This window comes from Gadus morhua, chromosome 11, assembly GCF_902167405.1.
Source record: "Gadus morhua chromosome 11, gadMor3.0, whole genome shotgun sequence".
Classification (NCBI taxonomy): Eukaryota; Metazoa; Chordata; class Actinopteri; order Gadiformes; family Gadidae; genus Gadus; species Gadus morhua.
Genome location: NC_044058.1, coordinates 21,219,745 through 21,247,437, shown reverse-complemented (window position 1 = coordinate 21,247,437; position 27,693 = coordinate 21,219,745). Strand labels below are relative to the sequence as shown.

Here is a 27,693-nt window from a genome sequence, read left to right as displayed (position 1 = left end):
AGCCATCCATCATGCAGCCATCCATTTCATCTATCTATCCGTGGCCCTTCCACCCATCCATTCATAGTTCTATGTGTACACAATAAACCAGCCTACTTTACATCTATATGAGCGATTCAGGTTTCAAACTCACAAAAACACATCCTAACAGATTACGCAATTTTATGCATAAAAACACACATCTACACACGAACACATCTACACAGATGCATGCATACGCACACACATACGTCTACCGCATGCATACTGCCCCAACAAACGTCTACACAATTGGACACACTGACACACACACACACACACACATTGGGGAACACACTCACACATGTACACACACACTGAGGCACACACAATTGGGCACTGACGCACACACACTGGGGCACACACACACACATATACACACACTGTGGCACACACAATTGGGCACTGACACACACACACACACTGGGGCGCACACACACACACACACACACACACACACACACATATGCACACACACTGAGGCACACACAATTGGGCACTGACACACACACAAACTGGGACACATACACACACACACACACACATGCACAAACACATACACCCACACAAGCAGACACGCATACATTCACATACGCACAAGCCCCCCCCCCCCCCCCCCATAATGCACCAGATGGATAGGAGATCTTGGCAGGGGCGGTGTACACGCTGCCAGCCCATGACTCCAATGTAACAGGGGAATTAAAGAAGCGTTCAACTGCAGCCAGGCCAGCGCCAAGCTACTTCTTGGGCGTGTGATAAACGATTCAGAGCACCTTTTCAGAGTTCATGGTGGGCGAGGCCCAGTGAGACTCCACGGGGCCAAACCGGGACATTCAGACAAAGAGTGTGACCGCGTCTGCATGCTGACTCCCGTCCGCGCGGTCCGCCAGAGCCATTTATATTTTACTGGCCGATGTACTAAACGCTCGGAACGACGTCGGCGGCCCGCTCTATCACGCACACCTTTCTTTAGCTCCCTCCATCGCCGTTCTCACCTTTTATTCTGCCCGCGCCCTCCCTCTGAAATCATTCCATCACACTTCCTTTATCTCTCCGTCTCCCTGACACTGTTCAGCACGCTCGGCTGTGCCTGGTCTGATGTGTGGAGGTTTGTCTCTCTCTCTCTCTCTCTCTCTCTCTCTCTCTCTCTCTCTCTCTCTCTCTCTCTCTCTCTCTCTCTCTCTCTCTCTCTCTCTCTCTCTCTCTCTCTCTCTCTCTCTCTCTCTCTCTCTCTCTCTCTCTCTCTCTCTCTCTCTCTCTCTCTCAGCTCCCTTATGGCAGTATCTAGTTTGTCCCATTAATGGTCTTCTTTTCCTCCATCTTCCTTCCATTCATTATTGTCTGTATTCAGTGTCATCCACTGTCCCACTTTTTCCCCCTTTGTATTTGGCTGCCTGTACGCATATTTCTCTCTCTCTCTCACACTCACTCACCCTCGCGCTTGCTATCTCTTGCTCTCTCTTTCTGTGTGTCTCTCTCTCTCCTCCTCCTTCGCTCTCTCTACTGCTCCTCTCTCTCTCTCTTACTAGTTGTTCTCCTCTCACTAGTTATCTTTCTTAGCTCCCTCATTGCGGTATCTCGTTTGTCCCATTTATATTCTTCTTTTCCTCTATCCTCCTTCCATCCATTATTGTCTGTGTTGAGTGTCATCCACTCACCCACTTTTCCCTCTTTGTAGTTGGCTGTGTGTATGCATCTCTCTCTCTCTCTCTCACTCACACATTCACTCACTCACTCACTCACGTTATCTTTCACTCTCTTTTTTCACTCACTATCTATCTCTCTCCCCCTCCTTCGCTCGCTCTATCTCATTCTCTCCCTCTCCCACTCTTTCTCAAACAAACACAGACACTCCTTTACTTTCCTTGAAGTACGGAGTTTAAAAATACTTTCAGCTCTTTTCCCCAGAGTCCCATGAGTGGAAGGTCCTGTGGAATCCACTGGAGCCTGACTGAGTATCCCTGGCTGTCACTCTCTGTGATCTAGAGGCCTGTCCACCAATAAAGCCCACCCATCTGCTCCAAGGCCCTGGAAAAACACTCGCACCCAGAGCCCCATGCGGCCGCAACCGCCTTGTTCCTTATTTATCGCGGCACTTGTGTTTGTTTGTCTAAAGAAGGATGGACTCCAATGAGTTTTGAATTGTGCACACTGCCTGCTACTTTGCGATGCAGTTGCGACGGCAAGCATTGTGTGTTCATGCAATGTTCATGCTTTTGTGTAGATGTTTATGTGTGGGTTTTTGTCTTTGATTGCATGCGTGTTTGTAGACGTTTGTGTGTGTGTGTGTGTGAGTGTGAATGCATGTGTGTAGATGGTTGTTTGTCTGTGTGGTATGCATGTATGCAGACGTTTTTGTGTTTGTGTATGATTTTTTGCGAATTGATACGCGTGTGTGTAGATGTTTGTGTGTATGTGTCTGAATCCGTTTGCGTAGATGTTTCGGTGTGTGTGTGTGTGTGTGTGTGTGTGTGTGTGTGTGTGTGTGTGTGTGTGTGTGTGGATGTGCACTTGTTTCTCCCCGGTGTCCGGCAGCGTTGAACTGCCCCCGTGTGCAGAACTCGTCCGTCTCCTGCGGAAATCACTCTCTCACATTTTCTCCGGACAATTAGTTGACCGAGAGGCCGAAACCTTCTGGTAATGAAACATGTTTCCGGGCGGAAGGAAAAGATTAGAAACAACACGTGTGCTTTTCCTCCCCTCAGGAAGGACGCAGAGAAATGATTCTCTTGTTCGAAATAATCCGGAAAAAACCTAAGAGCTACAGCCGGTGCCACGAAGCTGTGATTCTGTCTTCCATCAGCAAAATGTTGTTATTCTCTCCGTCCCCAGAGTGTGTAACTATGAATAAATTCGGTATACAGTGCTGGCTTGACAGAAATGCCGTCACCATGCGTAATGCTGAGAATTACACGGCAAGACACCCCCAGTCATAAGTGGTGGCCAGTGATTGTATGTCAGCATTCTGTGTTTGATCCCATTAACTTGGAATACCAATGCGCACGCACATCCGTTCACACATGTGCACGCACAAAAAACACTCACACGTATGCACACAAACGCAAACACGCACATAGACATGCAAAAAACACACACAAACGCAAGAAGACACACGCAAGCAGAAAAAAAACACGCAAGCACGCACACACACGCACGCAAGCCCACACACTCAGTCAGTCAATCACTCACACACAGGAAAACGCACACAGACACACACAGGAAAACATACCTACACACACACTTTAATCCAATTAACTATTTCTAATAATCATGATATCAATGATCTTGCTGAATCTCAATCTGAAACGGACTCAGATTGATGTGGCTGTTATCACATGTGGACCCATGATGGGTGTGGGAGATGAGCCGATAGGCTGCGGGTGGTTGATGAACGGTTGTTAATGCTATCCCCCCACGCCCCGCTCCTCACGCTCGTCCTAATTACACCCGAGACGTGACAACAACGCCGATGCCCGCCCACCAAACGCCCAATCAGCGGCTCCGCCCACTCCAACGTGCCTAGCCGTTTAACCATCAACCATCTTGTCCAATTATTTATCGGACTGGGATGTCAAAATGTGCACGAGATATATTTCCAGATGTCATCTACTGTTTTTAAATATATGTGTTACGTTCATAAGCACAACCCCCCCCCTCTGCACCAATCACCTCTCATCTCCTCGTGTTCCCCCAAGCATCACACCATGAATCACTGATATGGAAAATAGAATCCATTACTTTTTTACACCTCTGACCTTCACCATCTTCTTCTTCTACCCTCCTCCCTCTTCCTCCTTTCTGCTCTTCAATCTTTCCTCCTCTTCCTCTTTTATCCTCCTCCTACTCCGTACCCTCCTTCTCTACACTCCTCCTACTCTATACTTCTCCTCTATCCTCCTCCTCCTTCCTCCTCCTCAATACTCCTCCTACTCTCTATTCTCTTCCTCCTCCCTCCTTTTCCTCTATCCCGCACCCCTCCTCCTCCTCCTCCCCCGTCCTCCTCCTCTTCTCCCCCCCAGCGGTGCAGTGTGGTAACCCGGGCACCCCTTCCAATGGCCACGTGGGCCTCATCGACGGCACCACCTTCTCCCACTCGGTGGTGTACTCCTGCATGGGGGGATACTCCCTGTCCGGCTGGCCCACGCGCCAGTGTCTGGCCAACGGCACCTGGTCAGGCGCCGCACCGAACTGCACACGTAAGTACACATACACACACACACACACACACGTACACACACACACACACACACACACACACACACACACACACACACACACACACACACACACACACTCACACTCACACACAATAGCATACACAGACACACACACAATAGCACACATCTACAAAAACACACCCTCACCCACATGACCACACACCCCGAGAGTGGTGAGGGGAACAAGAGAAGGTGGTAAGGGAAGGGAAAGAACACAACTGGACCACTACTAAGCTCAGACCACGCATCCTTCAATGCACTGTGTCAGGGGGTAGGCACACACACACACACACACACACACACACACACACACACACACACACACACACACACACACACACACACACACACACACACACACACACACACACACACCTGCATGAATGATGAGGAATGGTGGCAGTGGACTAATCCGAGTACACCTGACGATGCCAGCTCACCATGTAATGCTGGTATGGGTGAAAGGGGGTCGGGATTCAAACACAGTCTTTTTGAAATCCATGGCGCACAAAGCCATGCTGAAACACTGACACTGCGACGCTTGACTAATGGCATCCGATGCAGCATGTGTTGCTCTTGTTCCGTCTGGCGGGACGGACGCTCTGGGATGTCACCTCATTCAAAGGAGGACACGTGTGTCCGTGTGTCAATGTGTGTGAGTGCGGGTGTCCAATGGCATGTGGTACACCACAATCGGCTGCTTGTGTGTGTGTGTGTGTGTGTGTGCGTGTGTGTCCGATAGCATGTGGTACACCACAATCGGCTGCTTGTGTGTGTGTGTGTGTGTGTGCGTGTGTGTCCGATAGCATGTGGTACACCACAATCGGCTGCTTGTGTGTGTGTGTGCGTGTGTGTCCGATAGCATGTGGTACACCACAATCGGCTGCTTGTGTGTGTGTGTGCGTGTGTGTCCGATAGCATGTGGTACACCACAATCGGCTGCGTGTGTTTGTGTGTGTGTGTGAGTGCGGGTGTCCGATGCTATGCGGTACACCACACTCGGCTACGTGTGTGTCTGTGTGTGCGTGCGAGTGTCCGATAGCATGTGGTATGCAACACACCCGGCTGCGGTGCATATTTCCCGCCGCACCGCCCGCCCGCACACACTCCATCCTGTGTTTTTGTCGACGGCTCTTTCGCACCGATTCGCCGAAGTAAATTAGCCCGAGCGGAAAACCACTTCCTGCCGCCGCACGGGTAGCAGATGGTCCGAGTTATCAACGACGGAACCAATGAATAGGATCCCAAAAAGGGGGTACATCAATCTCCCCCCGTCCCCCTCCCTATCCACCAGGCGTCAGATATGATATATACACGATTGTCAAGGAGGGTTGACAGAGTTCTGTGTACCCAAGCTCAACCCCAAGCCGGTCACACTTTATGCAATCGTTCTTCTTTCTCGGTTTCCTTTCCTCAGTTTTTTTGTTGTCGTGATCTCAGGAAATGAGCCCAGCAGTTATCCAACCAGGCTGCCAATCTATATTTAATTTACCCCAGGATAGCTATGAACGAAAGCATCCATTGTTTATTGCCTGTTTGCAAGAATTACCATATTTACCCTCTCTTTCTCTCTCTCTCTCTCTCTCTCCACCTTTCCCACTCTCTCGTCTCTCTTTCTTGCTCTCTCTCTTTATTTCCTTTCCATCTTTGCACCAAAAATTGAGATGAGTGAGTGTTTGAAGTGATACGGCACAGAGGGTGGGGGTCGGGGGTGACTCAGTAAGGGAATATGAAAGGATGAGGAAGACAGGGGGAGCGAGGGGATGAGAGGATCGCTGTGAACTGGTGATCAGTTGAGCAGGGAGTAAGCACGTGTTTCCTTTTTCTGTAGGTTTTTTGACACTCAATATTCTGGCGCGGTTTATCCAACAGCATCAAGCATATCATCAAACACAACCACACACACTAACACAGGCTATCTCTCTCACGCACACACCGGCTGTTTGTGTGTGTGTGTGTGTGCCTGCGTGCATTTTTGTTTGCACATGTATGCGCATTTGTATGTCTGTGTGCAGGTGTGCTTGTGTGTGTGTGCGGTTGTGTGTGTGTGTGTGTGTGTGTGTGTGTGTGTGTGTGTGTGTGTGTGTGTGTGTGTGTGTGTGTGTGTGTGTGTGTGTGTGTGTGTGTGTGTGCCTGCGTGCATTCATATTTGCAGGTGTGCGTGTTTGTGTGTGTGTGTGTGTGTGTGTGTCTGCTCCCGGTCCGTGGACGTGGGCTCTTTGGGAAGGCGAGGTGTCCTCATTATGCATCCATTAGCCAGCCAATCATTTTCACAGTTCACAGGTTATCGATCACACAGACGGCTGGATCAAAGTGACGCACACATTTTGAGAACAAAAATGTATTTATTAACAGGGAGGTACGCAATGCCTCCAAAAATGAATTCAGGAGATTTTTGAAGATTTTCGCATTGACAGTTATTCATTTGGCCGGCGCTTATATCCAAAGTTACCTGTTTCCCTTGTCAAACGGTTCTCTGATCTCAATGGGACCTTATGAAATAAAGGCCCAATGCAAAATGTACAAAATCCAATCAAAATTGGACTAGCTAACTAGCAATAATTGTGCTTCCCAACTGAGTTCAGAGTAGCCATAGGGATCAGAAAGACAAGTTTAGCAATGTTTTTCATAATTTTAATTTTGGAAATTAGTAGGGGTGTGACGAGATCTCGTGCCACGAGATCTGCTACCAGAACCTAAAGAAGGAGAAGGAAAATTAGAAGAGGAGGAGAAGGGGGGGAAGCAGCGAAAGCAGCCATAAGCTGTGTTCGAAATCGTTCCCTATCAAGGATATAGTGCATTAGATAGGGTGCTCGCCATTTTGTAGTGGTGTTTGAATTCTCAGTGGTTAATTTCATGCACTATATAGTGCACTTAAAATACCCAAAATTTTAGTGTACATACGATGTTCCCTACATGTTACTCCCATCTGTCTACGTCACACAAATACCCGGCGCATTAACTGACGCAAATGACGTTTAGAAATTAGAATTATTTAATTACTTTATTTTACTTTAACTTTTATAAATTTTAGTTTTAGTTTCAATTTCATGCATGTAAAGAGTTATAATAAAGCATTTCAAAATGCATGTGCAACTCGGTTAAATAAAAGTCTGTTGGTCCAGTCATATATTTTGTCATTGTAGTTTTCTTAAAATCTCGTCTCGTTCTCGTGAACCCAATATCGTGTCTCGTCTCGTCTTGTGAGCTGAGTGTATCGTCACACCCCTAGAAATTAGTGTAAAAACAGCAAAGACTGTCAAAGTAGAACTCACAACAATTTCAGCTACAAATAAACAGGTTTTAGTACTAGCTAACCACAGCTAATGTGCTCGTGACATGATTCATAGTGTTTGGCTGATCAACTAGACTAGTGAGATAATTACTTATATTGGGTCGTATAATAATGATGATGGATGCAAAAAAAACAATACAGAAATACACATCCTTCAACTTGCTTCCTTGCTTCCCCAAATGCCGGGCCACTCTGAATAAAAGTAAAATAGTTTGAGGGTTGAAAGTCGAACGCTACGGCTGTGAAAAACGTTAACCCAGCGGTAGACGGACGTTAATGGCCGGTCGCAGTTGACGCCCTACTTACGGAGTTAATGAGCCATGTCAGGTTCACCTTGATCTTGAGACCCGGGAGAAGGCCTGAACAAGTTTACCAAGCCCACCCGCCAACCGTACCTGGTGGGCAGTAGGCTCTACAGGTCATTGCATAGCCGCATCACCTAGTCTGTTCAACATTGGCCTCTTTCCCTCGTAACTCTCAGAAAGTCTGAACTTCTCAGTAGAGGACTTTTCCATGGTTACATACTCAAGTCCAAATCAAAGCATTATTCAGCATCCGTCCCAGCTCGGTTGGGGGAGCTGTCTGTGAATAAGAACAGATATCCCTGTGCTCTGGACTTGATTCCTGTCGTTAGCTGCCTCTACTACTCCTGTCTTGGGAGGGTCACTGTGTGAATAATTGGATATATTTCAATTGTGTTCACCGCGTCGACAACATAACACCCTGAATCTTAATACCGTCGACTCCTGGTTGTGTCGGCCAATGGGTGTCTGTGTGCCAGCACTAGCAATTGCTACGTTAAGCCATTCCCTGTATGCAAAAAAGATAGCTAGAATAAGATGCTACAGAATGCTAAGTTCTATTTTTAAGTGCAAGGACGTACAAGATACAGTAAGTGCGTAAGATGGGTTTGGGGTCAAGGGGGGGAATCTTTTGCAGAAGCTGCTGAGGGAGTAGGGATGCTAACAAACGGCTAATGAGCTAATGAGCCGTGTACGTTCCAGCAGGCAGCATGTAACCCCAGCGTGGAGAAGACGTTCAGTTTTCTCCCACCATGGATCTTCTTCCATTCTTCACTCTCTATTCATGCTAATCCGACAGCATCTGCTTGTTCCGGCAGTTCGGCCGATTCTGTTGTTGGGGGGGGGATTTCTCCGACAGAAGGGGAGCACCTGGGGCTGTTGGAGGGATTAGCATCACCTATTTCAGGTTGACCGACGCCGGAGCGTTGCGGCGCCAGAGAGCCTCGTTGCGTATCGTCCAATTAGACTGCAACGTCTCTCCCCTCCGCACCGAGGTCGCTCCGCTCTGCGGCGAGGCAGCGGCTTTCACTCTTTGTTCAGCTGGAAGGTTAACGGATATGACAGTGTGCCGGAATAACTCTCGCCTCGCACGAACCTGCTCTGGCCCCGGTGTGCTTCTTTCGGCTCCTTGAGTTCCTTCTTTTGCTTTCGCTTTTGCTTGATATCAATTGAAAATTTCATTAGGCCTCTTTTATGGATGCAGCTGCTGTTCCCGGTGCACGGGGTCATGCTTAATTCACTCTAATGTGTTTGGCTGTGGCGCATTGGGCTCACCAGTCAAAAGGAACTCCCAAGACGTCCGCAGGCGCACACACTCACACACATGCACATGCACGCACACGCATGCAGATGCAAGCACACACGCATGTACGCACACACAAGCGCGGAGGCGCACACACACAGACACAGACGCACACAAACACACATACAAACATACACACTAGCACACAAGCGCATGCACAAACACACACAGCCTCACACACACACAGGCTCATTATCGCAGTGTACCTACGCACACACTCACACACACACACTAAAACACACACACAGGCACATATTCACCGTGCACGCACACACACACACTCACACACTCACACAGGCACTTATTCGCAGTGCACGCACACACAAACACGCACATGCACTCCATAAGACGGTCCGTCTGTGCCATGCTCGGAGCGCTATCATAATTCAGCATCCCCAAGTGTTCTCATATCAAGAAGGGCCGGTGCTTCCCCAGATGGCTCAGATTCTCCGCAGCTCAAATGCCCCCGTAATAATGCCTCTTATAGGGAACATTGTGATCTTATTCGACTGCTCTGGGGAAAGTGTGTGATTTCAAAACATGAGGAAACATTTGCATGCATTTACCCGGCGTTGCCCTGTTGACCGGCGGCTTTTAGCGGTGTAGAGAATAGTGAGTCACACTAAGAGACGATTCTTAAATACACAGTCAACTGGAGTGTGTTTGTTTGTTTGTCTGGTGTGTGTGTGTGTGTGTGTGTGTGTGTGTGTGTGTGTGTGTGTGTTTTAGACGTTGTGCATGCTTGTTTTTGTGCGTTGGCGGTCTATTTCCAGCCAAATGGACCTTAATGTCTTTATAGACAGTTGTTGTCAAGAAAAGTACCATAATCGGACAGCAGAATGCACCACATATTCAATGATCAGGGCTCTAAATAAAAGCCCTGACTCGGCTGACGTTGATAAGCAGGAAAGCGGACGAGAAGCCAATTCACCCCAATAACAGCGTTTAAGGGGCCCCATTACGTCTATGTACATCGCCATTGACACCGCCGTAAACTGCGGTTATGTAAACAGCGGTTTCGCCCCGGTCCCCCCCTCATCGCCCCCCTCCCCCACTCCCCAGCTTGTGTACCTTCTGTTTCCATGACGACCTCACGCACACTGCAACTGCTGCAGCTTCCTTCATCCCCACGCTAAACTTCTCCCCCACCCTTCTCTCTCTCTCTCTCCCTCCCTCCCCCCAGTGATCACCTGCGGCGAGCCGGGCGTCCCAGCCAATGGGCTGCGCTTCGGCGACGACATCACCGTGGGCCACAACGTGACGTTCGCGTGCCAGCCGGGTCACGTGATGGTGGGCGGCGGTCCTTCGGTCACCAGGGCGTGCACCAGCAACGGCACCTGGAGTGGCGCCATGCCCGCCTGCCAAGGTATGTGTGTCGGCGAGGGCGTCCACGTGTTTGGAAAAGGCCTTTGTTCTTAGAGGTGGCATATTAAACCACCAGGTGTGAGTGATATTAGCCGTCACAAGCCGTTTGGAAAATTCTCCCTCTTCTGACATCACAAGTGGGCGTGTCAACCTAGATGTATGACAGATAGATGAATAACGTTTGCTCGGGTAGGCTGGTGTGTAAACCTACTTGGTTGGGCCTCTTTCCCCCCGTAACTTTCAGAAATTCCTGAACTTCTCAGGAGAGGACTTTGGCCTATGTCCACTGTTTCTGACTCAAGCCCAAATCAAAACTTTACTTTGCATCTGTCAGTACGAACGGATTTAGTAACGGTGTGCAGGGATTTGGAATCCGTGCACATGGTTTTTTCGGTTCCCACTGATTTGGTTTGTTCCCAACAACAGTTAAAAAATAACAATATTTAGTCGAAAATGCGAAAATGCCAATCAAAATTGTGAAATATTCGTAAAAAAACAATTCTTGGTTGTTTACAGACACCATTGGAAATCAGCGCTTGGAGTTGCTTTGTCATGCTGCAGCTCTATTAGACCTCAGCAAACGAGAATAGATGTCTGTCTGAAAGGGGAATGGGTTTGACGTCACAATGCTTCACGGGGAATCTCTCGCTGTGTGGAACAAACAGATTTAGAAAACCGGCGCATGGATTTACACATCAATGTGTTTTTCCATCATGTGACCCCAGAGGAGATCCATGGAAAGCAGAGAGGTTTTTGTGGACTGGTTTCCCATCTTCCGGTTTCTGTTGTAAGATTTAACCGCGTTTGACAGGGGGTAACCCACTTGGATGAACAAAGGTTAAATCAATAAAGATTTGAAGTTAAAAGCGTTCAAAAACACACTCACAAACACACTCATGTACACAAAAACTCTCTCATACTCAAACACACTCGCGTACACAAACACACTCATGTACACAATCACACTCACTTACACAAATCACCTCATGTACACAAACACACTTGCGTTCACAAACACGACTCACGGCACTCAAGAGACATGCGGCTGGCCTGCTAGCATGCGACTGGCCCGCTAATGCTAGCCTGCGGCGCTGAATTGTCTTCCTTGGTGAAAAGTAGGCTGATGTTGTTGTTTGTTTGCTGTGGAGCGCACATTAGTGTGTCCGTGAGCTAATGAGATTAGCATTAGCAAGGTGACATGCACGTCCCATTCCTGTTGAGGGAACTTCGAAGACATTAGGGAACTCCAATACATTAGGGGCTGGGGATATTTAAGCACCCTGGCGTCTCTGGTATCTCCTTTCTTTATTGTCTCTCTCTCTCTCTCTCTCTCTCTCTCTCCCCCTCAAAGAAACAAACTCGCACACACTACCACCTGGTTCGGGTCATTAACATGAAAATTCTTTGACGATATCCACTCCTGTGATGGCCACATGGATATATACTTAACGATGGCAACATTAATGTTTTTTAACGGACTTCGCTCGAGAGCAAACATTCCTATAGCTACGGGCTCGGACGGGAAGGTGCGGTACAGGTAGAAAATGAAGAAAGTCTTCAAGCTGCCTTCTGAGTGTTATCTGATCGCGGATGCGCCCCGGGCTGGTGTCCACACCTGTGTCTAGAGATGCATCTGTGGTGGGCCGAGAGCCAGGAATTAGTGGACGTCTGTCTGGTACCCCATGATGGATGGCCACTTCTCCCCCACCCCTGCTGGGAGGAGCGCTCTAATGGTCCCCCTCACACTTAATCTCATTCACAAAGTTACGCTTAAGCACATGTCAGAACAGGTTGTGTTCTGGCCGGCCAACACTGACAACACAGTCCATTGCAGACAATCTTGCTTGATGATACACTTTCAAATTTAGGGAATTTAGCAGATGCCTTTATCCAAAGCGACCTACAATGAGTACATTTGTCAGAAGAAAGAGAAACAACAGTATATCTCTGCCGCTACAGAAAGGATGTTCATAGAACCAAGTGCCAAGCACTTACAATAGTTAGGTTAACCCATTCCCCGTATACAACAAAGATAGCTAGGATAAGTCGCTACACAATGCTAAGTACTATTTTTAACAGCATACAATAAGTGAGTACATAAAGTGCCAGGACGTACAACATACAATAAGTGAGTACATAAAGTGCCAGGACGTACAACATACAATAAGTGAGTACATAAAGTGCCAGGATGTACAACATACAATAAGTGAGTACATAAAGTGCCAGGATGTACAACATACAATAAGTGAGTACATAAAGTGCCAGGACGTACAACATACAATAAGTGAGTACATAAAGTGCCAGGATGTACAACATACAATAAGTGAGTACATAAAGTGCCAGGATGTACGACATACAATAAGTGAGTACAGAAAGTGCCAGGATGTACAACATACAATAAGTGAGTACATAAAGTGCCAGGATGTACAACATACAATAAGTGAGTACATAAAGTGCCAGGATGTACAACATACAATAAGTGAGTACATAAAGTGCCAGGACGTACAACATACACAAAGTGGCTGCTTTATGGTCCCGCGTCAAAACAAGGAACCCCCCCCCCCCCCGATAGACCGACGCCACGACCCCCACGTCCCGGTGGGAGCCGACGGTGTAGACGTTGCAGGTCCGCGGGGGGGGGGGGGCCTCACCGCGCTCCGGTCGCGTGGGAGGACTGACGGAGCGGCGCAGAGAGCGGGGGCCCAATAGGCAGAACACAAGCAGCACGTTGTTGCTAGGGAACCGGTTTCCAGTGCTCCCGTCTCAGGGGCAGAACCAGCGGGCCAGCTTTCTGCGCGGCCGGCCCGTGGGACGTGGAAGGCACAAACAATGCATCAACGATAGCCAGGAGTGGTGCAAAAAAAAAAGAAACTCTGCCTTTATGTCGTGGGGTTCGCGGTTCATCAAAGTGTGTTTGATTCTCGGATGAGGCGGGAAGCTGTCTCGTAACCATGACAGCGCGAGGGAAAGCACCAAAGACCGATTGATTGATCCATTCGGCTGTGTGCTTGAAACGCGACAACCTTACGACACAGAGACCTTAGTTTTGTGTGAAAAGAACGACTGATGATGGGGGGGGGGGGGGGGGGGCAGCCTTGGAGATATGCAGAGAGAGAGGCCTGAGGGGATAGTGAATGGTGAAGGGCGCACTAGAATCAGGGCGCTTTCAGTATCGCATCATTTCAGCGGGACAGGGTAGTGGGAGAGAGGGGCTTCTGGTTCCCTCTCTAGAACGGCCAGCGAATGCTGCCCCCCCCCCCCCCCGCGCGCTGTCTACTTTGGCACGGGTCCGTTGTGATGGCCACTGCAGTTTTAAAAAAACACGCACCTCGCCTGCTGAGCCCCCCTGGGTGACCTTGTCCTGGCGAAGCGCAGAACATCTGGGCTGGCACACATTGCTAATATTTTATGGCTGCTCCTCATTATTAAAGTGTCACGTTCAAGTCGGGAAGGCCTGACAAATGCCAAGGACTGGCAGGTGTGTGTGTGTGTGTGTGTGTGTGTGTGTGTGTGTGTGTGTGTGTGTGTGTGTGTGTGTGTGTGTGTGTGTGTGTGTGTGTGTGTGTGTGTGTGTGTGTGTGTGTACTTTTGTGCAAGTATGCACGTGCATGCGTTTGTCTTTGCATGTGCATGTACTTCTGCGCACATGCTGATGCAGAGACGGGTGTGTGCTTGTGTGTGTGTGTGTGTGTGACTGTATGTGTGTCTGCTTGTGTGTGTGTGTGCAGCATGCAGTGTCTCATGCACATGTGTGTGTGTGTGTGTGCTGTGTTTGAACGCAAAACGCTCACTTGCTCACTCAACCAGGTGAGGAGCACTCTCGTCTTGACACACACACACCCATATTCAGACATGCTCGGCCCTACTGCAGCCTGCAGATACACCCTCGGCTGCTTTTGTGACCCCCGGTGCATTAGTGGTACAGCTGGAGAGAGAGTCTGTCATGGCTGATAACCCCCCCACCCACACACTCTGCCCCCCCCCAACACCACCACCACCACCACCAGCCCTCTCTCATTTATTTCTCTCACGGGGTGCATTAATAAAGTAAGGGAACAAGAGTGAAGTTTGAAGTGGCGTCGGCAGTGTCTTGTGTTTGACCTGGGTACGTCTTCATCAACGGAACGGGCGCGTGCCGTGCCTTTTAACACTTAGTTCAAAATCAACTCGTTCCTTGTGTCCCGATGCAGCAGTACTGCCATTTCCTTTCGTCAGCCAAATTAGATTCTTCATTAAACTCTACATGCCCCCCTTCATTAGTAAACTCTCCCTATTCCTTTGTATCGTATTCATCATATTTTGGGGGATTTCATTGAGAACATAACGGTGATCTCGTAGCTTTGTGCCCGATACGTACAAAGCATTAGGTTGATCTCCGATCACTCTCCCCATCTTACAGGATAATGAAACAGGTGGCTGCTTATCGCTGTTTCCCGCATTCTTTTCCTTTCATTATATCCCCTGTCACTCACTCACAACCCACATAAAGGTTTCGCAAAGAAAGTCATACAATAGTGTGTCTTCTCGGCCTTGTATATCTGCGACTGGAAACAATGTCTGCTTCAATGCTTTCCTCGTCTCCTTCTGCTCCCTTTCTCGCGTCTCTCCGTCTGAAGTCAGAGGTTTGTTCAGTCGGAGTGAGAGATGTGATCGCGTCACAACGCCTTCAGTCACAGAGCTGTAAGATGTGCCACCGGGATATGAGCTGGCAGATGCAGACGGAGAGATACAGAGACAGGGAGATAGATGCAGAGAGAGATAGAGAGACAGAGGGTGAGAGAGAGAGAGACAGAGAGATGGAGAGGGAGAGAAAGAGAGAGAGAGAGAGAGAGAGAGAGGGAGAGAGACAGAGGTTGAGAGAGAGACAGAGGGGAGAGAGAGAGAGAGACGGAGAGAGAGGGAGAGAGACAGAAAGAGAGGGAGAGAGACAGAAAGAGAGGGTGAGAGACAGAAAGAGAGAGAGAGAGACAGAAAGAGAGGGAGAGAGACAGAAAGAGAGGGAGAATGAGTGAGAGACAGGGAGAGGTAGAGAGAGAGAGAGAGAGAGACAGAAAGAGAGGGTGAGAGCGAGAGGGACATTGTGAGAGACAGAGAGAGAGGGAGAGAGAGGAAAAGAGAGAGAGAGTGAGGGTGACGGACAGAGAGAGACGGAGACAGGGATTGGGAAAGGGAGACGGGGTAGACATAAGGAGTGTAATGCAACTAAAAATAGAGACGGAAGGTTAAGCGTATCATAGCACGCACCAGCCGTGCATGTTGTGTGTGTGTGTGTGTTTGTGTGTGTGTGTTCCTGCCCATGTGCATGTGTGAACACGTGTGTGTGTGTGTGTGTGTGTGTGTGTGTGTGTGTGTGTGTGTGTGTGTGTGTGTGTGCGTACTAGTGTCAGCACGCTGAGACTTTGAGAGTGTGTTAAGCCTGGGCACGAGCAGGATTGTGTGTGTGAATCCCAGGGTTGGTGTGCTCAGCTGGGAGGCACTAATGCTGCTAAGGGATCCTCTGGGTGGCATCCAGCCCCGCTACCCAGCCACGGCCCCTCCTCTCCCCCACACTGCACTCACGTGGGCTTTTACTCAGGATCACTGTGTCCCTCCCTTCCTCTCTATCTGCTTCTCTTTCTGGCTCTCTTCCTGTCTCTCTGTGTCTCTCTCTCTCTTCCCCCCTCTCCCTCTTTCACTCTATCTCTGTCTCTCTCTCTGTTTCTCTCTCTCTGCCCCACTCTTCCTCCGCTCTTCCTCTCTCTCTCTCTCTTGCTCTATCCTTTTCTCTCCTCACTCACTCACTCACTCACTCACTCACTCACTCACTCACTCACTCACTCACTCACTCACTCACTCACTCACTCACTCACTCACTCACTCACTCACTCACTCACTCACCCAAACTCTCACAGACATCCTGCTTTCGATCGATGCTGGCTTTCGATCGAGGTCGTTCAGATCGATTTCCAAACTTTAGTCCGCCACTTCTCGTTAAAATACCGATTCGACACGTTGCATGTAGACACCTCTGCCCGTCGACCATGTGGTCAGAGAGAAAATTGGCTTTTCCCCACAGTGCTTCGGGACCTCACCTTCTCTCAAGATGACCCCAATTCAATTTCGGCGTGATCGCACGCCACTTGCCTAAAGCAACAAACAGGAACAGGTCGCCAACACAGCTGTGTGCGCCCGCAGGACAGCTCGGTGCCAGGGAAGCCGTGTACTCGGAGAGCGAAAGTGATGGCAAGTCTGTTCCACTAAAAAGCCGGCATGGGAGATTTTCCGGCGTTAACATGACAGTTGAAGTAACCAGGGACTTAACTCCTGATCTAGTCAGACAGGAGCCTCTGTGGAGCCCGGACCTTGCCTTGGGTTTGCGCAATCTCCTGTTGGAAGTGGTCCAAAAGTGTGTATGTGGGGGGGGGGGGGGGGGGGGGGCATGTCATGTGCTTGCAGCGAGAGCTTACTTGCATCCACCAGCGTTTGTGTTTGTGTACGTGAGTGTATGTTTGTGTGAGTGTGTCTGTGTGTTAGCGTGAGTGTATGTTTGTGTGTGTGTGTTTGTGAGTGACTGAGTGGAGAGAGGAAGGACACTAATGGTATAAAACAACTGGTGTAATTTATTCACGTCACCAAAACTCACATCCCATCTGCCTCCCCACGGGATTATCCGCAAGTGTGTCAGAGCAAACTGAGCGGCATTATGCATGCATTTATTGTGTTTGTCGAGCAGAAAGTTTGAAGTTTACACAGATCCAAGACGTGGTTATTTTCTGGTGTTTATCGTGGGGAAGGATGGCGTACACTCAGAGACTTTTCTCAATAACACAACATGGGGAGAAAATCCCAATGTTGTCTTCAAAACCAAGAACATTGCCTGTACACCAGAGACCTGGTTTCACACGCGGCGTGCGAGCCTATGAAAACGTACAGCTCTGAAGCGGCGGTTTGTACTGCAACATTTAAGCCTGCAACATTTGGTATGTAAATGTTATGCAATGCAAAGCATGTTGCCTGGAACAACAAGTCAGTCGTTGCCCATTATTCCTTGCCCATTTCAACGTTAACTAATGGAAGAAATACATTACAAAAACGAAAAACATATCAAAACAAAAAACAACAAAAAAAATAAACGAAAATGGAATGGGGGTAGCGATAGTAAAACGTTGTAAAAAACAAATAATTACTTTCTCAGGGGCGAGACGAGGAGTGTTTACAAATGGCGCTATGTTTATTCATAAACGCTTTTAGTAAAGTAGGACACTTTTGTTTGGTTTCCGCTCTGCACAATCAGTCCCCGACGATGCATCACGATCGCCACGGCCACAGCACCACCAATCTCTGCGCGATGGCTGCATCCCCTCGAATAAAAGTCATTATCTCCAAACCAAAGCATTCGGGTTAATTGCCTCTTGTGCCACATTAGTGCAAGGAAACACAGTGGTGGAGGTCTAGTGGACCATCGCTGTGTGTGGTCATGCAGAGGAGTCTCTGAATTTGTCTGTCTAAGGAGTCATCGGATGTGTGCTTCTAAGGAGTCATTGGATGTGTGCGTTGAAGGAGTCATTGAATGTGTACGTCGACGAAGTCATTGGATGTGTGCTTTTAGAAGAGTCATTTAATTGTTAATGTGTAGAAGTCATTGAATGTGTGCGTCTAAGGAGTCATTGGATGTGTGCTTTGAAGGAGTCATTGAATGTGTGAGTTGAAGGAGTCATTGGATGTGTGAGTTGAAGGAGTCATTGGATGTGTGAGTTGAAGGAGTCATTGGATGTGTGAGTTGAAGGAGTCATTGGATGTGTGCGTTGAAGGAGTCATTGAATGTGAGTTGAAGGAGTCATTGGATGTGTGCGTTGAAGGAGTCATTGAATGTGTGCGTTGAAGGAGTCATTGAATTTGTGAGTTGAAGGAGTCATTGGATGTTTGCGTCTAAGGAGACATTGGAAGTGTGCGTTGAAGATGTCATTGGATGTGTGCGTTGAATGAGTCATTGGATGTGTGTGTCTAAGGAGTCATTGGATGTGTGTGTCTAAGGAGTCATTGGATGTGTGCGTCAAAGGAGTCATTGGATGTGTGCGTCAAAGGAGTCATTGGATGTGTGCGTCTAAGGAGTCATTGGATGTGTGTGTCTAAGGAGACATTGGATGTGTGCGTTGAAGATGTCATTGGATGTGTGCGTTGAAGGAGTCATTGGATGTGTGCGTTGAAGGAGTCATTTGATGTGTGCGTCGAAGGAGTCATTGGATGTGTGCGTCTAAGGAGTCATTGGATGTGTGTGTCTAAGTAGTCATTGGATGTGTGCGCGTCAAACTGTGTATTGCAGTGTAGTGTTGTGTGTGTGTAATGTAGTGTCCCCACGCCTGTATTGACGCCCCGGTCCTCTCCTCTCCCTCCCCAGTGGTGACGTGCCCGACCCCGCCCGCGGTGCCCAACGGCGTGCGGGAGGGCACGGTCCTGGAGTGGGGCGCCAGCGTGAGCTACCGCTGCCTGCCCGGCTACGAGCTGTCCTTCCCGGCCGTCCTCACCTGCACGGGGAAGGGTGCCTGGAGCGGAGAGACGCCTCGCTGCCTACGTGAGTCTCCACTCGCATGCAAGCACGCACATGCACGCACGCACGTACGTGTGTATGCACACATACTCACACTCACACTCACACACACTCACACCCTCCCACACACACTCACACTCACACTCACACGCAAACACACTCACACATTCTCTCTCTCTCTCTCTCTCACTCTCACACACACACACACACACATACACACACACACACACACAATGGGGCTGAACTGATAAGATGAGAAGTATGATGATGAGGAAGAATATACAAAGATAAGGATTATAAAATCAGGATCAAGATGTGGATGAGTATATGATGATGATGATGGTAAAACGATGATGTGGATAATCACATAATGACGTGATGAAGATTACACGATGAAGATTATAAAACGATGTTGAAGATTAAACAAAGATTATATTCGGATGATGATTATACAATGGTGGTGAAGATGATTATATGGCGATGAAGATTATATGATGAGGATGATGACGATTATATGATGACAATTAAGATTATATGATGCTGAAGATTATGCGATGATGACAATAATGAAGATTTATGATCATTAAGATTGTACGACGAGGATGAGAGGATAACGATGGGTTGATGATGGCAAAAAAAATATTTTTTATATTATTAATGAATTATGGCCTCAACCAGAAAAAGTTAAAACTATATATTTGTGGAAATTAATGTTCACCAATCATAGTTTTTTTTATTGTTATTAGCATCAATAGCAAAAGTTGTATCATTACAAGTCATTCTGTGTCTTTTCCTCCTAAATGGATTCCGAGTTCTTGCTTGCAAACAAACGGATGTGTGCGTCAAAGGAGTCATTGGATGTGTGCGCGTCAAACTGTGTATTGCAGTGTAGTGTTGTGTGTGTGTAATGTAGTGTCCCCACGCCTGTATTGACGCCCCGGTCCTCTCCTCTCCCTCCCGTATTCATACTCAGCGGATTGAAATGGCCCAGGACACCTGAGTCCGTATTTCACTGCCGCCCACGGAGAATAGGAGCGAGGTCATTTAATTAATAGCACAAGGGAGCATCATGTGTCACTAAGGAATCCTCCAACAAATCCCTCCTCATAATTCATGGGAGGCATGCTCCATCCAGTGGCCCTCTCCGTCTCGCCTTGGCCTTTAGCATTCAGCTGACATTCATTTGACAAAGGAGGAGCGGAAGGGACAGTAAATCCTTCACATTGAGACGGGTGTTTATAGCAATGCATTGGGATGCATATTGAGTGAGTTGGGTAACAGACCGTCCTGTATGGACAGCACGCTTCACGGTTACGTCCAATAACCTGGGACGCTTCCCTCTCCCCAACGTCCAGGCTGGATGAGTATTTCTCATTTAGTGCTCCGTTTTAGTTGATGCCGGCTGTGTCTCTTGGTGCTGGTGGGTTTCCAAACTCACTCAAGCTCTAAAGGCAACATTAAGCGAATGGGCTTCTCCCAATTAGTTCAACACTTCTGATTGGTTAGATGATCGGCTGGATTGTTGTCTTCATTAATTGGCATGCACAGAGTATTTGAATAACTAGATCTGTAGATGGATATTATTGTGATAGCTATTATTATTTTTGCTTCAAACCCAGAAACTGTTGGCTTTGGCAATGCTGGCTTCCCCAGTACTTTTACTTATGTTTGGCGTGCTTCTGCGAAGAGGCGAAGAGCATAAATTCAACAAACATACACATACTATATTATAACATATTGCATTTATGTGTTTGTGTGTGTCTCTGTGTGTGTGTGTTTTATACAGCATCTCCTTTAATTGTGATGAGCAACCCTACCACCATCACTCAACCACCACCATCACCACCACCACCCAGTACCAACATCACCACCACCACCATCTTCATCACCGCCGTCACCACCGCCATCACCACCGCCACCACCACCACCATCACCACCTCCACCACCACCACCACACACCATCACCGACCCATCACAAGCAGTCCTGCCCTCCCCTCCCAGCAGCTCACTCTGTGAGTGTCTCGCGTGCCCTGTGCCATCCTGTCCTCTGAGGCCCGTGTGGAGAGGGTGAGATGACTCGCGGGCATTAATTATAGTTTATGGCTCCATTGCTCAGTCACTAACATAGGCCAAACTCGGGTGTGAAATAAAAGGGCGAAATTGACACAGATTAAGCAGCCGCGTAAATACCATCCGGGCTGATCAATGATCACTCCCCCCCCCCCCCCCCCCCCCCCCCCCGAAGCGGGCGATGGCTCTCCCGGTAGCGTCCGTGATGGCGGGGGCCGCCTTCTGCAGCGCTTTGTACCCCTCAGTGAAACCCCCCCACACTCCCCCAGATGAATCACTCTGGGCTGCCGAGGCAAAGGGAGGCAGGATGGAGAGGGGGGGGGGGGATTATCCATGCGTTGAATTTTCAGGAAAGTGTTATTTGCGACAGACGCGGTGGCCCGCGGACACCTAGTCGAGGGGCTGTATCGATAGCTACCGACGCACACGCGCACCAACCGGCAGCGGCTGCATAGCGCTCCCCGCTCCCCGCTCAGCAGTATTCCCCCGATCCACACATTCATCAAAGAGGGGAGAGGTGCAGGCGGTAGGGCCACCGCAGTAGGTCTGGCTTCTGGCTGGATCAATGCTTTCGGAGCAATTACGAAAAGGGGAACGCCGATTCGCTCGCTGGAATGATGGTGGCTCCTGTGGGATTTTCTCGGCAACGAGATCCGCCGCATGAAACTGAAAATATTGTTGTTTTTTAATACAAGAACGTTTGCTCACCCCCATATTCATTAGATCTACTCTGACACAAATGGCTCTGTGAGATGTATACACAATGTGGTTCTTTGTACGAAGCCCGTTCATGTATAAAACAGGCCAGGTGGTCTGTGTCGTGGGCATGTTTTCTTGTCCTTGCCATCTGCAGGGACCAACAGTCCTTTTTGTAATCTACAGGGTGTTGAAAACATGTAGAAGCCTGTGGTGGTTTGCAGGCCCCGGCTACAGTATGGACACGGTTGGATAAGGAACATGTACATACTGTACTTTAGGCTCGTGTTCATGCTGGAGAATAGAGAGATAGCAGGGGGAGAGGGAGAGAAGCAGAACATATCTGCTGCCTGGCTCCCCTGGGAAGAGACTCTGGTCCCCGACTTTGAATTTGTCCTCTGCCTACAGAGGCTTTAAAGCATATATAATTTATCAAGGAAGGAGCCAATGGAACGGCAAGAAAGTGCCAGGGCAATCGGTGCGTCTGTCTCTCTTTGTCTGTCCCTTTCTCTTTGTCCGTCTGTCTGCCTCTCTCTCTCTCTCACTCTCGCTCTCTCTCACTCTTTCTTGCTCTCTCTCTCTCTCTCGCTCTCTCTCTCTCTCTCTCTCTCTCTCTCTCTCTCTCTCTCTCTCTCTCGCTCTTGCTCTCTCCCACTCTCTTACTCTCTCTCTCTCTCTCTCTCTCTCTCTCTCTCTCTCTCTCTCTCTCTCTCTCTCTCTCTCTCTCCCCCTCCATCACTGCCTGCCTCTCTCGTCGTCCGTCAGTCCCTCTCCTCTCCTCTATCTCGATCTCTGATTTTGTGTGGGTGTATATATGTGTGTCGCACTCGCTCTCTCTCTCTCTCTCGCCTGCTCTTACAGGCATCAAATATTCCGAGCTTGCTTTGGTCTTGCCTCCGTCTCTTTCATATTTCTATAAAACTGTGCACTCGCCTCAGCCTCGAAGCCTTGAAGCTTTGTGAGTGATGTGCACATCAGCGCCGGCCGCCATTGTCACCGGCGCGCGTCGTCCGAATACCAAGACGCGGTTAGAAGTGTCAGACAAGCGTCACGTCCCGCTCCAGCCGGAGTCCTCATTTGCATCTTTATTTGTTGGCTCATCAAACAAGGTGTGCGTGTTCACCTGGAGCGATCTCGTTGGGCGGATTGGAGACGCACGCCTCACCGCCGAGGGTGATGCAGCACAGGGGGAAAAAAAATAATGACAAGGTCTTAGCCGGCGCAAGAGGGTCTGTGAATACGTAGATTCCGGGGCGGAGATAACGGTCCTCGCAGGCCATTTATGCCATCGTCTGAGATGTGTCTTGTTCTCCACGGGTCTCTAAACTATGGTAGTTTAGCTGGTATCCATCGAGCCAGAGGGGGGGGGGGGGGGGGGAGGCTGCTTGAAGCCCCCTCACCCCCCCACCCGTCTCTCTGTTGTGTCTTGAAGCCTACTCTCCCCCAACCTGTCCCTCTCTCGCCCTCGCTCTCCCATATCATGCAGGTGTGAGGGGGGGGGGGGGTCTGCTTGAAGCCCCCTCTTCTCCCCGCATGCCCCCCTCTCTCTCCCCCACCTTTCCTTCTCTCGCCCTCGCTCTCTCGTTTCTTGGGGGGGGGGGGGGGGGGGGGGCTGCTTGAAGCCCCCTCTCTCCCCAATCGTTCAGCGCTCGCCTCAATATCTCGTTTCTTTTTTTGGGGGGGGGAGGGAGTCTGCTTGAAGCCCCTCTCTCCCCCCCCCCCCCCCGATCGTCCCCCTCTCCCCCTCGCTCTGGTGTCTTGGATGATGGTGGTGAGACGGTAGGAGAACTTATCTCTGACTCCAGGCCTTAGCACGCCAACAGATGTGTGGTCTCCCGGGGGCCGGCTCTGTTATTATGACCCAGAAGCAGCCTGCAGCCGCGTGCCGCTGCCTCGCTCCAAGCTGCCCGGCTGGTCGGCTGTGTGACCCTTCTCTACCTGCCTCTTTTATCTAGCGTTTCTCTCATCCCCCCACCCCCCCCACTATCACTCCCGTGGCCAGTCTGTGAAGCTCCCCCACGGCAAAGTAAAAGCAAAGCCTTTGCCGACTATTAATAATAATAATGCATTTGATTTATCTAGCGCTTTTGTAGATACTCAAAGACGGTTTAAAGAGTGACCACAAAACAAAATCATTTCATAAGAATGTGTATTAGTCAATTGAAACCTAAGGCTAGTTAAAGGATCTAACAATGAAGCTAGAACGTCAAAACACGAACACTGAAGTGAAAAGAATGAGCTTCTCAGCGGGAAATTATTAAGATTTAAATTAGAGAGTGCCGTGACCTCCGCCACCCCCGACGACCATCGCTGCCACCCGGCGATTGCTTCTCCCCTCACCGGGCATAGCCACCAGCTGTCGAGGTTAACGGCGGGGGAATAAATAAGGGCCGGGCCGGATGGATTAATCCGATCTTGAAATGAGGTGTTTAATGTGGTCGGGATGCCATAAAACACAATCCTGATCAAGGAACTATGTGTTGGGGAGGAAACAATAAGACCTGTTTTATCTGCAATGGTTGTCGTGAATTATCTCCCCCTGACCTGGGACGACGGCGGCTATGCGTGGTCAACGCTATGTCGGCCATCTTAGCCGCTCACCGCCACCAACTGCCCTCCATGTCAACCATTTCGTTTCAGGAATTTTCATGTTAAATGTTTCATGTCTGATTTCATGAAGTTTCATGAATTCATGAATATAATGATAGATAATAGATTAATAATAACAGATTCCTGGCTGCAACCTTTCACCCGGTCCATACAGTCTTTTAATGGCAGTGAATACTATTTAGCGATAAAGACGAAGACAAAGCCCTGTGTAATCAATCTGTTCAAGCAGTGCCGTCTCTTTCCTTCGCAGCCAAGTTCTGCGGGGACCCGGGCACCCTGGCCCGGGGACGGAGGGAGGGCCGGAGCTTCATCTTCAAGTCTGAGGTGTCGTACAGCTGCGGCCCCCCCCTCCTGTTGGTGGGCTCCACCACCCGCCTCTGTCAGGAGGACGGCACCTGGAGCGGAGCGCCCCCCCCGATGCATAGGTAAGACAGAACTACAACTCAACCTCATCTATAACACTAGAGCTACGACTCAACCTCATCTATAACACTAGAGCTACGACTCAACCTCATATATAACACTAGAGCTACGACTCAACCTCATCTATAACACTAGATCTACAACTCAACATCATCTATAACACTAGATCTACAACTCAACATCATCTATAACACTAGAGCTACCACTCAACCTCATCTATAACACTAGAGCTACAACTCAACCTCATCTATAACACTAGAGCTACAACTCAACCTCATCTATAACACTAGAGCTACAACTCAACCTCATCTATAACACTAGATCTACAACTCAACCTCATCTATAACACTAGAGCTACAACTCAACCTCATCTATAACACTAGAGCTACAACTCAACCTCATCTATAACACTAGAGCTACAACTCAACCTCATCTATAACACTAGAGCTACGACTCAACCTCATATATAACACTAGAGCTACGACTCAACCTCATCTATAGCACTAGATCTACAACTCAACATCATCTATAACACTAGATCTACAACTCAACATCATCTATAACACTAGAGCTACCACTCAACCTCATCTATAACACTGGAGCTACAACTCAACCTCATCTATAACACTAGAGCTACAACTCAACCTCATCTATAACACTAGAGCTACAACTCAACATTATATATAACGCTAGAGCTACAACTCAACCTCATCTATAACACTAGACCTACAACTCAACCTCATCTATAACGCTAGATCTACAGCTCAACCTCATCTATAACACTAGATCTACAACTCAACATTATATATAACACTAGAGCTACTACTCAACCTCATCTATAACACTAGATCTACAACTCAATCTCATCTATAACACTAGAGCTACAACTCAACCTCATATATAACAATAGATCTACAACTCAACCTCATCTATAACACTAGAGCTACAACTCAACAATATATATAACGCTAGAGCTACAACTCAACCTCATCTATAACACTAGAGCTACAACTCAACCTCATCTATAACACTAGAGCTACAACTCAACATTATATATAACGCTAGAGCTACAACTCAACCTCATCTATAACACTAGACCTACAACTCAACCTCATCTATGACGCTAGATCTACAGCTCAACCTCATCTATAACACTAGATCTACAACTCAACATTATATATAACACTAGAGCTACAACTCAACATTATATATAACACTAGATCTACAACTCAACCTAATCTATAACACTAGAGCTACAACTCAACCTCATCTATAACAATAGATCTACAGCTCAACCTCATCTATAACACTAGATCTACAACTCAACATTATATATAACACTAGAGCTACAACTCAACATTATATATAACACTAGATCTACAACTCAACCTAATCTATAATACTAGAGCTACAACTCAACCTCATCTATAACAATAGATCTACAACTCAACCTCATCTATAACACTAGAGCTACAACTCAACAATATATATAACGCTAGAGCTACAACTCAACCTCATCTATAACACTAGAGCTACAACTCAACCTCATCTATAACACTAGAGCTACAACTCAACCTCATCTATAACACTAGAGCTACAACTCAACTTTATATATAACACTAGAGCTACAACTCAACCTCATATATAACACCAGATCTACAACTCAACCTCATATATAACACTAGAACTACAACTCAACATTATTTCTAACTACAACTCAACATTATATATAACAATATAACTACAACTCAACGTTATGTATAACAATATAACTACTGCTCAACATTATATATAGCAATATAACTACAACTCAACCTCATATATAACACTAGATCTACAACTCAACATTATATATAACAATATAGCTACAACTCAACATTATGTATAACAATATAACTGCAACTAAACTTTATGAATAACAACATAACTACAACTCAACATTATGTATAACAATATAACTACAACTCAACATTATGTGTAAAAATAAAACTACAACTCAACCTTATAGGTGACATCATAACTCCAACTCAACATATATGTAACACTAGAACTACAACCTAATCAGTGAGTCTAGAGCTACAACTAAACCATGTGGGTAACAACACTGGATCTGGAAAAAAATACCTAGGTAACACCTAGAACTAGAACTCGATCAAATAGATACCAACACCAGAACTACAACTCAACCGTATAGCCAACACTAGAACTACAGCTCAACCTAGTCAGTAATACTAGCTCTACCTTATCGATAACACCAGAACTACAACTCAACCAAATCAAATAGATACCAACACCAGAACTACAACTCAACCGTATAGCCAACACTAGAACTACAACTCAACCTAGTCAGTAATACTAGCTCTACCTTATCGATAACACCAGAACTACAACTCAACCAAATCAAATAGATACCAACACCAGAACTACAACTCAACCGTATAGCCAACACTAGAACTACAACTCAACCTAGTCAGTAATACTAGCTCTACCTTATCGATAACACCAGAACTACCATTCAAGCAAATCAAATCAATAACAACACCAGAACTACAACTCACCCGTGTAGCCAACGGCCCTAGGAACAACAACCCTACAGCCACCAGCAGGCCGTGGCAGCCCTGGCCGTGAGCGAGTGACACCACCGTTGACTACACATAGCCCGGCACTAGATTAGGAGTTCATTGGCTGACCCTGACTGGAATTACCACAGGGCTAACAGCGCCATTAGGGCCTTGTGTCTCGCCGGCGGTAATTGACAGCATGAACTATTTAGCGGGGCCCTGGCAGAACCCCTCAGAACCCCTCCCCCCCGGGACCCCCCCCGCGCCTTCTCGCAGCCGGCTCTACCGGCGTCCTGTTGTGCGGGG

General features: G+C 48.0%; 1 protein-coding gene across 1 annotated transcript in view; it reads left to right on the top strand.

Annotated features, from left to right (window-relative positions):
* LOC115553642 (CUB and sushi domain-containing protein 3-like) overlaps window positions 1–27,693 on the top strand; it is a 251,189-nt gene that overhangs the window by 202,428 nt on the left and 21,068 nt on the right. The window contains 5 exon segments of the mRNA XM_030370072.1: window positions 4,038–4,214; window positions 10,319–10,501; window positions 18,878–19,051; window positions 24,654–24,811; window positions 24,813–24,828. Coding sequence (XP_030225932.1) covers window positions 4,038–4,214; window positions 10,319–10,501; window positions 18,878–19,051; window positions 24,654–24,811; window positions 24,813–24,828 — 708 coding nt within the window.